The sequence below is a fragment of the Micromys minutus genome, assembly GCF_963924665.1.
Source record: "Micromys minutus genome assembly, chromosome: 12".
NCBI classification, from domain to species: domain Eukaryota; kingdom Metazoa; phylum Chordata; class Mammalia; order Rodentia; family Muridae; genus Micromys; species Micromys minutus.
This window is the reverse complement of record NC_137981.1, coordinates 46,554,295-46,566,248: the sequence shown is the minus strand read 5'-3', so window position 1 is coordinate 46,566,248 and position 11,954 is coordinate 46,554,295. Positions and strand designations below refer to the sequence as shown.

Below are 11,954 nucleotides of genomic sequence, written 5' to 3'. Positions count from 1 at the left end.
ACAAATGTCTCAGCATATATAGCAAGGAGCTCTTCTAAGGAAGCCACTGACAACTAGCTATCCAGCCTTCAGGCAAAGAGATTATCATATCAGAACTTCCCCGTCCCCTCCCCGCAAAAAAAAATGTCGTATTGCCACGCATCAAGGGGCCCCTTTGGCTGAGGGTAACTTTCATGGTTGAGAGCTATCTGCTAATACTTTCCTCAGTAGCAAGACTCAGCACTACAATCCAGCAGGGGGTGCCGGACAGCACATTACAGTGTTCACCACAGCCACCAACACACTGCAAATTCAAGAACTGTCTAACTTAGAATCAGTAGGATTGAATATTATCTAAGCATATTGCAATATACATATATTAAAATGTCACAATAAAGTCTTGTTATTATCTACAACATGTAAGAATACAAGCATCTTCCTGCCCAATCTGACTCACATTCTATTATCTAAGCCAACAACTTAGATCATGTCTATATTGTTTTGTCCATCAAACTGCAAAAATGGCAAGCAACCCTCTTTTATATTTTAGTTTTGCCCAAACTGGCCTTGAACCTGCCACCCTACTTCCCAATACCCCTAAATAACTGAGATCACAGGCCTGTGCCACCTTCAAAAACCATTAGAGACATTAGCTAACACTTTTATTTCCTGTGTATCTAAGTGAAAATTCATGCAGCCAACCATGAACAAGATGCACACACCTCTTGCACCTCTCGCCTTTACTTGAACTCAATGCGATTAGCATCCAAATGAAAAACTGCAGAGGATGCTGCAGTCTTTGCCTCCACTGGGGAAAGATAGTACCCAGCAAGCTCCCTGAAAAAAGAATTCAATAACCTAAGACATGGGGGCCTAATAATATGCCCAGCAAATCTACAGCTTTACTTGACTCTGAGACTAACTCTCTGAAGTAGGTACATGGTTAGTCCTAGTCCTTTTCCTCCAGATGAGGAAACCAAGTGTAGAGATTAAAGCGCTTAATCAAAGTTGCAGAGGTAATGGGTGGCAAACCTGGGCTTCTCAACTTGGGAGCTGCACTCTGGAAATTCACGAGGGGAATACAGAAAGACAGGCAGCGAGAGCAGTCAAGACTCCAGTCTCAAGGAACTACAAGCACAAATATGAAAGATGTCAGAAACATGAAGATTCAGGCTGTAGCCAGGCTGCCACAGAAACATGTGAGGGTCTAGGCCTGACCATGGGGGTCCCAGAGAATGAGCAGGCAAAGAGCAGAGGTTTGTATCCGTCAGAGAAGAGACAAGGAATGTAGACAAATGGGTGGTGATGTAGGTTTCCTTCAATCAGTAATCATTCTAATAGGAATAAAATAGCCGGTGTATCATCTTATGGACTGAATATGTGTGCATGTCGTTTGATACCTCACTGTAACCCAGGGACAAAGCTAATACCACCCTGGAAGGTGGGACCACTGGGCTCTAAGGGAAGCTGGGTTACATTGTATGGGTTACAAAGCTGGGTTCTGAACCAAAGAAGTCTGACTCTCACACCTACTCTGTATACACACAAATACACACACACACACATACACACACACACACACACAGAGAGGGGGGGTGCATTGGACTCAGAAGACTGCAGCCTACTGGTCCAGGCCATCGGGGAAGTAACGTCTCTGTCCAGGAAGAGCAGAAGGGCTCCTCACTGTGGGCTGAGCAGAGGAAAGCCGAGAACTTGTCATGGGACAGGAGGGAATGCTGAGAACCTAGAGGCAGAGGCAGAGAGAAGGAATGAAGGGCCGTGTGGACCACGGGATGACTCCATGAGTCAGAAGGACTTGTGGCAATAGGCCCTAAGAGGAGGGTCGGGATGGAAGGTCTCCTGGGTCACAGACGAAAGGTCTAGAAGGCAACTGGACATTTAGCTCACAGCCATGAGAACTGGTAACACGCTGAAGGTATGGGAGGGGCTGAACTGAGAGTGTAAAACACTGGGATGAACAGAACCCCCAAACGCTCCTGGTATCCAGGAAATACCCCATTTTTTAAAAATCTGCCATGAGTTCATCTATCTTCCTTTAAGGACCACTTGGTAGAGAGCCTCTTTTTTCCATATGAGTCACTTATCATTGGGGTCACTTCTGGAAGAAATAAAAATAGAACCGAACCCTTCACTTTCTAACATGAAGTTTTCTATTATTTCTGGGAGACATTTTTTCAGATGAAGAAAAGTAAACTAGTTGTGTGATGTATACGCATCATAACAATAGTGTGTCTGTGTGAGTGTGTGTGTGTGTGTGTGTGTATGGGTGCGTGCTAGCGTGCGCGCGTGCTTTAATGCACTTAACTAAAAATTGTTCCAATAGTTTATCAGTTATTGCCACAGACTTCCTGACTCCTCCGAACGCGTGTCTCCACTGTCAGCCATCACCACTGGTGCGGTGCTCGGTGCTCCTAGATCCCAGGACATGCCGTTTTCTAGCCTTATTTATCTTCTCATTCTTCACCCCTCTGCCTAAAATATGACCATATGACCGCCATGTAGCCACCTGCCTGCTCTATGCTAGGCTCTCTCCATTCTTGCTTTCTTTTTTAAGGAAAGGTTCCCAATTAACCTGTAGCAGAAAGAATGGGGGGGGGGGTGTGCGGTGGAAGGGGCGGTTTGGTCCGCCCTTCCTGGCTGTCGCCACCTAGCAGGTTATGACACAGTGACAGAGGGAGGTCTGAGAAAGGAGGCAACCAGGAGCTGCTAATTCTACTGGAAACCTGGGAGACTTAGATGCAGACAGCGTTTCCTACTTTCCCTGCGGCTCTTTTGTGTGACTTTGAGAGGGGCTCCCTGGTGACTGAATCCTCTCTGCGCGCTAGCTTGCTCGCTCTCCTGAGCAGCAGGCAGGCTCTGGGAGGGAGGACCCAAGCTCAGCAGTGGCAGAAGCAGCCAGCACAGACTTCAACGGTGCTGGAACCGGTATGCGGTTTTTGAAGTCAGCAGAAACAGAAATCAAATTACTATCATCTTATGCTGCTAGAAGCTCAAAGAGAGGGGATTCCACACTGGCTCAGTCACTATGCGACAGGCAAGTCACAGGATAGCGGACCCTGGTGACAGCGAATGTAAGTTCCTGGGCTGCTGTCTTTTACTGCTGTGGGATTTTCTTTCTGCTTAAAGTCACACTTGGCCGCGATGCCGAACATTGCCGTGAGAATTTCTGATGTGGAAAGTTCTCTGCTCTCCGGGACACGTTTTCCTTTCCTTAACTAAGCCTGAAATACAAGCTGAAATTCCTGACCAGCGCTGCAGAGATTCCGCCTGAGACTAAGAAGGGTTAACCCCAAAATATCCAGTGATGATGGCATTAACACTGCGTAGGTTTCTAATTGACTTCCTTAATTAATATAGAGGGCACACAGCCCTCCCTCCTCGTTTTGGATCTCAGGCTGTTTTAACTTTGTGATGGCTGGACTCTCGGGAGCAGCATATCCAACCTGAGAATTAGCTGAAAGATTCTCACCAGATACAAAACTTTTCTTCCTTAACCAGGAACACGTTTGTCCGTGTCCCCACTTAAGTGATTTTTTTTTTTTTTTTTTTTTTTTTTTTTTTTTTTTTTGCCTCTGCGTCCTGAGAACTTACAGCTCAGCCGGGGACTCTGCCCAGCACTGTGAAGGGAGGCATAACCAAGAGCCATCACACTTCGGTAACTCCTGCTATGGAAGAGGAGAAGGCAGCCAGAGGAGCCACACATGATCTCCGCTTCAGCACGTCCGAGCGCCAGGACCTGAAGATGAATGGTGAACCCAGGCTATGACTCGCTAGCCTCTCCACACTTCATCTGCTACAACTTCCGGCTTAGACATGGAACTTCTCTGTGAAGACAATATCTCTCTGAGCTCAATTCCAAACTCCTTAATGCAATTAGGTGATGACTCGAGGCTCTACCGTAATGACTTCAACTCCAGAGATGCTAACACTTCGGATGCATCGAACTGGACAATTGATGCTGTAAACAGAACCAACCTCTCCTGCGAAGGGTACCTCCCACCGACATGCCTCTCCATTCTTCATCTCCAGGAAAAAAACTGGTCTGCTTTACTGACAACCGTCGTGATCATTCTCACCATTGCTGGAAACATACTGGTCATCATGGCAGTGTCCCTAGAGAAAAAGCTGCAGAATGCCACCAACTATTTCCTGATGTCCCTTGCCATAGCTGATATGCTGTTGGGTTTCCTGGTCATGCCTGTGTCAATGTTAACCATCCTGTATGGTGAGTGGTGTTAGCATGTCAGCCGTCCCCACTGTAGTGAGCTTGTGCATGCTGTGAGCAGAAAGACTGGGGCTCAGGAGAGAAATAGCTGGGAAGCTTTGCTTTAGTATTCAAATTCTATTTTCCTTGAGAGAGAGAGGGGAAAAAAAAAATCAGACAACCTAGTACTGATCATTGGTGAGTTGTATGCCTAAGAATGAATACACTTTGTAGAGAAAATTTTATCCGTATTCCAATACTCCGTGAGCATAATTTAACTGTGATTCTGTGTCCATGTGATTTTTTTTTTCTTTCATATGCCAGACTCAGGACAGAACAGTATTTCATCTTTCTCACCCAGTTCTCAGCACTTCTAATGGAGTGGTTAAAACCTTCTCAATTACCTTGGAACATTTGCAGAGAGAGCATTAGTGCTGGCGTGGGTTTAATGTTAAAATATTCAGAGTCTCCATTAGAATAAACGAATTACTCTGGTTTTAATTGCCCCCCTGCCTCCCCCCAGCCCAGAGACAACAATATGGAAAAAAGCCTTTGAGTTACACCCTCAAGTCTTTAAAAATGTATACACATAAACTCCTCCTGTCTGGTTTTGGAGAAGGGCGGAGGACGAACCGGAAGTCTTGGACTTGCTTTCTTCTAGACCCGGTTTGAAAAGTGCCGAACTTCTCAGGAAATCAGCAAACACTGGGAAGGTTTTCGTGGGGAAGCAGAATGTGATACAGTCTTTCAGAGTGTGACTGAGACAGCCAGGTCCCTCCTATCAGTGAGCGAAGGAAAGCGTATTCGCACTGCTGGCACATATGCACTCCGCACTTACCCGAGCTACAGGCAGTTTTAGGGGCACCTTTAAAGGGGGATTTTTCTGGCCAAGTTCTAGAGGCTACAATCTGAACATGTCCATCCAGCCCTGAAAAGCTCCAAGGAAGAAGCAGACAAGCCAGAAATAGCAAGCATCCATTTGCCCGGGCTTGACCATTCAAATGACACACCCAAATAATTCCATTAAATTTGCTTATCATTTCTCAGCCTCTGGAGAGAGGCTCTCACTTCCTAAAACCCGGGCCAACCCTCAGAGGCAAACCCTACTATGGCCTGGGAGGGGTGACTCTGCAAGAACCCAAACCACAGCTGGAAGGCAGAGTGACCTGCTGGGCAGCAGGGGTAGCCCTGGCCACATAGGAAGTGCAGCAGGTCCCTGGACTCAGCTCAGGGTACAATGCTGCCCCCTAGTGACGACTTCTGGGTATGCAGCCTACACTTGTCAGGAGTCTACTAGACCAGGCTGACTTGGTCCAGCACGCAAGTCACAAATCTGTCTTGCACAAGTATTCTCTTCTAACCCCTTAGTAAGAAACTTTGAGGGGAGACGTTTCTTTCCTCAGACCATAACCATAAAGTTTGGGATTAGACTTAGATCCAGCTCCTTTCCTTTTCTAAATACCCAGGGAGGCAGCAAAGTAGAAATAAGACTTGTGGGGGTGGAGGTGGGGTTTCCTAAAGAAAGCCCTGATCTCTAATCTTTCTTTCCATTGGCAGGCAGATGTAATGTCATTGTTCCTTCTGTTAGCAGAACAAATTGACAGTTTTATCCAAGTGTTTGATCCTCTCATTGGACTCTGGGAAGTTTTATAATTGTTTGATATTAGGGCCTCACCTCTAGATGTCCGGGTTGGGGGCAGGGGGAGAGTCACCTTTACACCAAGTAGCTTCTCACTGAGAGGGGGTGCCAATACCAGACCAGCAGTCTGATTTCTAAGTTATTATTATTATTATTATTATTATTATTATTATTATTATTATTTGGAAAAGGCACATTTTCCTGACTGCTCCAGGCTTTCTGGATCAGAATCTCCAGGGGTGGGTCCCCATTTCAAGGAGCCACCCCAAAAACTCACCTAGAGTTTGAGCACGGCCCTGATACAAAGCTCGAAGGCCAGATGCACTTGATATTCTTCGCCATCCTCGATTTTTCTCACATGCCCCAAGTCTGAGCGTAATAAGACACTAAAGGACTGTGCACCATAAGAAAAGATATTCAAGAGATTTGAAGCCATTTTGTCACGCAGTCACTAACTGCCTGCCTGTGTGAGACCAGGGCATGTATAAGAGTGACTAAGATTGGACTAGCTACAAGGACCTTAACTCCGAAGAAAATCGTGTGGATAAATAAAGGCTGTATGTGACTAGCACACCAATTAAGGGGCTCAGAACATCACTTTGGATTGGACATGTTAAGTAAAAATGGCTTTGCCAAGGGAGAGGGGGAAAAGATTCATTCGAGAGGAAAAAGTGAGTTCCTCCTTTATCAATATAATTCCACAGGCCGGAGACCTTCAAATCTGAACCCCCAAGTTGGTGCCCTCACAGTGTACACGTGCTGTTTGTTCATGTATTGAAAGTCTCTTGTAGCTCCCTTGCCTGTCACCCACATCCCATCCCCAAGTTGTAAACAGTTGTCCTGGAATATACGCTGCATGAAGAAAGCATGAAGCTACTCACTGACGCTAAACTTCTGCCCCACAGGGTACCGGTGGCCTTTGCCTAGCAAGCTCTGTGCTGTGTGGATCTACCTGGACGTGCTCTTCTCCACGGCATCCATCATGCACCTCTGTGCCATTTCCCTGGACCGCTATGTCGCCATCCAGAACCCCATCCACCATAGCCGCTTCAACTCCAGAACCAAAGCCTTCCTGAAAATCATTGCTGTGTGGACCATATCTGTGGGTAAGCTGGACCGTCTGTCCTTTCCCAGGTTGAGCTGAAACCTGACCCTCTGCGTCTGTTGTTTTGTGTTGTTTGCAAGGTATATATCCGTGATTATTGGACTTGTTTTAGGAAGGGAGACTCTGCGGGTGTCAATGGATGACCCCATCGGTTGGGATTGTTTTGCACAGGCAAGGAAAAGCACACAAGCAGAGCGTGAGGCAGGAACACCTGTGTTCTCTTGTACGCCCAAGCTCAATACTCTGAGCCTTGAATCTCTCAGAAACCTTCGTTTTGTTGTTACAGGACTGTGATTGGTAAGGAATAGGGGCGCTTGTCCCAGGTAGTGTAGGCCTCGGAAAAGATCCAGAAAGGGGCAGAAGCTGAGAGTCAGAGGGAAATGGCTTGAGGGCTGGGATTGCAGCTGCCTGGTACCTCTGTGGCCTTCCTTCCTGCTGTAACATCCACACCAAAGGATTCCAACCCACTTCAGTTAAGCCCGATTACACACACTCTCCCTCCTGCTATATTGATCTTCTGTCACTGTAAGAGGATCTAAAGGGGCAGCTCTCGGGCAGCAAAGTCAATTTCACCTGTCACCTCAAAATACTTAGTTTGTAACCAAAGATTCCCTGAGACCTGCTGTAAAGTCTCAAGGCTGCTCAGAGAGAACGGCTGTGTTTGCTAAGGCCCCCTGGGTACGGTCTGTCCTTTCAGGAAAGGCTGCAGGATCTGATGGTAGGTTAATATTCCAGAGCTCTGTGATGCTCACCCCCTTTGCAATTTAAAATAGCTATCAATGGGGTTGGAGAGATGGCTTAATGTTAGAGCACTTGCTGCCCTTGCACGAGGACCTGTTTTGATTTCCAGCACCTACAATGGTGGCTCACCATCCAAGGGATTCACCACCCTCTTCTGACCTCTTAGGGAATCGGGAACACACACATGTGCAAACATACAGGCAGGGCAACACTCCCATAACAGATCAAAGAAAAGCAATTTTTTAAATACCTATCAGCAAGCGCGGTTTGTGCTCACCGGTTTCTTTCCTGCTAATAACAGGAGTTCATGTGACATCGTCTTCACTTTTTAGAGGAGGAAAGGAGTGTTCTAAAAGGAGTGTGTGCAGCGAGTGTGAGCACAGTGAGAGTTCTCCGTCTCTGACGGTACCAACAATGAGTTATGCATCTTTGCACATTTTGGAAAAAGCTCATCTGGTTTTCATCTTGAGCCTTATGTTATCACTAGAGGTCAGCAGCACAGAAAATACCATTGTGTTTGTTTGATAAGTTGGGGAACCTTGGGAAATAGGACTTGTGGTTTCCTGGACCACAGGTCTGACTCACTAGTGCTATAGGCTTCTGGCATAGAGCCCTTCTCTTTCTGCCGAGTGCACCACACCTTCCTTAGCTGACAGCTTCTGCTCCAAGAAAATGCTGATGGCATTAATCTGTGTAACCCAGGACTCGCCCCCACCTGAAACAGGAGGGTAAAGCAGCCAGCAGGTATCCATCCGAGGTACTTGTGACCACTCTGGAGAACCCTTGGGTTTAAATGGCAGTGGGTTGCTCAGAGGTCCATGGTTAAGAGACCATATCAGAGAAGGAAGGAAAGGGTCAAGTGCAATTCATGCAGCAAAGTATACAACCTTCACTACATAGTCCCATTAGCTAAGCAGAAACCGAAGTGACCTTTTCTCGTGTGTGTGTGTGTGTGTGTGTGTGTGTGTGTGTGTGTGTGTGCGCGTGTGCATGCGTGCATGTGTGAGTGCACTATGTGGTGGCCAAAGGTTGACATCAAGTACCTTCTTTAGTTTGTGTAGACTTTATGAGGCAGGGTCTCACACGGAACCCAGAGCTTGTCAATTTGACCAGTCTAGCCAGTGACTTTGCTCCAGGGATCCTGTCTCTGAGAGTTAGGGTTACAGGTATCCCATCTACCATTTATGTGAGTGCTGTGAACCTAACGCTAGCCTTCACATTGTACAGCAAGAACCTGTACCCACTGAGCCATCTCCCCAGTCCCAGGGTCCAATATATCTTACCCTTGGTCAAAACAACTCCCATGTCTGTCAACCTTCATAATGATACCATTAACAAAAATTAGGGAGTCTGAGCATTGTACAGACCCAGCTATGTACAGAGCACCTTGTGGATACGTCCCTTACACAGGATAGCAGCACTTGGAGCCAAGAGTCATCTCAGGCCAATTCAGCTCTGAAGTCTGTGCTTTATCTAGTACCTAATAAGGCTGCCTGCCCCAGCTCTTTCTGGCCATCATCCCAGGAGGAAGACAGGTCGGAATGGTTGTAGGGATGCTGACCAATGGACATCGTTAAAAAAGTGTCATTCAGAAATTATCACCCCTCTGTCCTGTGGATATTCTAGAGTAAACCAGATGACTAGTGTGTGTTCAAACGCCTCTCCCAGTGTGGTATTTATAAGACACTTGAATCTAAGAAAACTAGAGATCACCCAATCTTGTAACCGCCTGTGAGGTGGTGTTCTGAAAAACAGTCAGATAAGAAGTGCTAAAACGAAAAAGTCAGTTCTACTCCGGTTCCTGGAGAAGCTCAGCACTCGCTTCTTTCTGACTTTTCTCCTCCTGTTCCTGGTTCTCCTGTTTTATCTGGGTTTGAGGATTCAGTTTGTTCTGCATGTGGCTTTATATTTGGATCCTTAGTCCAACTGCAAGTGTTTCTTGTTGTGTTGTTTTCTTTTTAATCATGCATAGTCAACAAAGGAAGCTGATTTCAAGATGTACACTGTGGTGATTAAACATACAAATATTTTGTAAAATACATACCACAATCAAATTAGTTAATTCCTTCATCTCCTCACCAAGATGCCTTATACTGTCAGGACTCGGGGAAAATTACAGGAATTAGCAAGTGCAGGCCCCACATCATTCACCAAGTCCCCTGAACTAACCCATCTAGCTCCCACTTCCTCCATCTGTCTCTGGCTGTAGAACCGGTCTTGCCAGAGAGGAAATGTTCTAAGAACATGGTTTCACCCTCACTTCTGGTTAACAGATTGCTTAAACATTAAACCCAGTGAATCAACATTTCCCAGAGCCCCAGGCTGAGGGAAGGGAAAAGACAAAAGGGAAAGAACTTGCAACTCTGGGAGAGAGCTCACAACTAGTCTGACGTCATCAGGCCACTTTGCAGGCCAGGCCAGAGCCGGACACCGATACTCAGTGCTGAGTGTTCGTACCATACTTTGACCAGGACTGTTCACTGCTACATTTTACCCTCTACTGAAATCTAAAGCTCCTGGCAGGATCCAAAGATGAACTGGGGAGTCACTGGACACTGTTGTCCTTTGAAGGGTATCCACCCTAAGTTCCCTTCCCCTGCATCTCTGTAGTTCCCTTTAATTGGCATGTTTAATTGCTGAAGCTGCTGGAGCCCAGATTTTCACCGTGAAATCCCTGTTAACAGTAAATGTCGCCCTACTGTTTCTATAAATTCACTCTTCGTTAGATTCCACATGTGAGTGAGACCCTTGTCCTTATTATGCTTTCAAAACGTAGCCATGCTTTGGGGAAAAGGGAAGGTTTCTTTTCTGCATAGCACAGAACTCTATTTGTAAATGGCCTATGTCACTCTCAGTTAACAGTTAAAGATTTACAGACTCTATTGTAGAACTTTCCTCCAGCGTACTGATAAATTCCATTTTCTTGATAACTTGATGGATGCAGCGCTAAACTTGTATTTGTACAGTTGCTTTTCCTAGCTTCCTTCTGTGAAGTTCAGAGGTTGCCATTTTTCCTATGAGTTCTTTACATAAAAAATGAGTATGTATAGAACTTAGTCCTACCTCTCTGATGCTTATGTGTGTGTGTGTGTGTGTGTGTGTGTGTGTGTGTATGTATGTGTATATGTATATATATATATATATATATATATATATATATATATATATATATATATATATATATATTCTTCATTTACACTTTGTACCCCTTTGTGGGTTATTAGCTATACACAAATTTTATTTTTTATCTTTCATACTAATTTGTAATGTTACCAAATCCTCACTTCATTTCTAAAGATGCTTCTTGCCTTAAAAATCAACTCTATAGGTACTATATTGATGTCAGATTTCTCTTGATTATCATTTGTCTGACTATACTGTTCTCTACCCTAGTGTTCAAGTATGACTTTGTATTTTAAATGCACTACCGGGATGGAAGCACAGTTTCTAAAACTGCAATACATCTTTGCCTTTAAACAATTTTTATTTATGTGTGTGTGGTGTGTGTGTGTGTTGATGTATTTGTATGTGGTATGTATTGTGTGTGTGTTGTATGTGGTGTGTGTGTTTATGTGTTTGTGCTTGTGTGTTATGTGTTTATGTGTTTGTGTGGTGTGTTTGTGTGTGTGGTGTGTGTTGTGTGTGTGTATATGGTATGTGTTGTGTTTGTGTGTGTGGTGTGTATGTGTGTGTTGTGTGTATTTATGTGTTTGTGTGTATGTTGTATGTGGTTTGTGTTTAGGTGTTTGTGTGTGTGGTATGTGTATATTTACGTGTTTGTGTGTGTGTGTTGTATGTGGTGTGTGTTTAGGTGTTTGTGTGTGTGGTATGTGTGTATTTATGTGTTTGTGTGTGTTGTATGTGGTGTGTGTTTGTGTTTGTGATGTGTGTGTTTATGTGTTTGTTTGTAGTGTGTGTGTTGTGTTTGTGTGTGTGTTTATGTGTTTGTGTGTGTGGTGTGTGTTGTGTTTGTGTGTGTGATGTGTGTTGTGTTTGTGTGTGTGTGTGTGTGTGTGTGTGTGTGTGTGTGTGTGTGTGGTGTGGTGTGCTTGTAGATAAAAGCAGGTGAGTACAGGTGCCTATGGAGACTAGAGATGTCAAATCCTCTGGAGCTGAAGTTGCAGACAGTTGTGACATGGATGCTGGGAACCGGGTTCTCTGGAAGACCAGCAATTGCTCATAAGAGCTGAGCCATCACTCCAGCCCCATCTTTGTCTCTCAATTGGAGTGTTTAGTTCTTATAGGTTGATGTCAGCCGATCTTTT

General features: G+C 45.2%; 1 protein-coding gene across 1 annotated transcript in view; it reads left to right on the top strand.

Annotated features, from left to right (window-relative positions):
- Nucleotides 1-3,813: 3,813 nt before the first annotated feature.
- The window catches only part of HTR2A (5-hydroxytryptamine receptor 2A), a gene marked incomplete at both ends in the record, with an annotated part of 62,030 nt that continues 53,889 nt past the window's right edge, over nt 3,814-11,954 (top strand). The window contains 2 exons of the mRNA XM_080925925.1: nt 3,814-4,225; nt 6,749-6,949. Coding sequence (XP_080782051.1) covers nt 3,814-4,225; nt 6,749-6,949 — 613 coding nt within the window. The remainder of the gene's footprint in view (nt 4,226-6,748; nt 6,950-11,954) is intronic.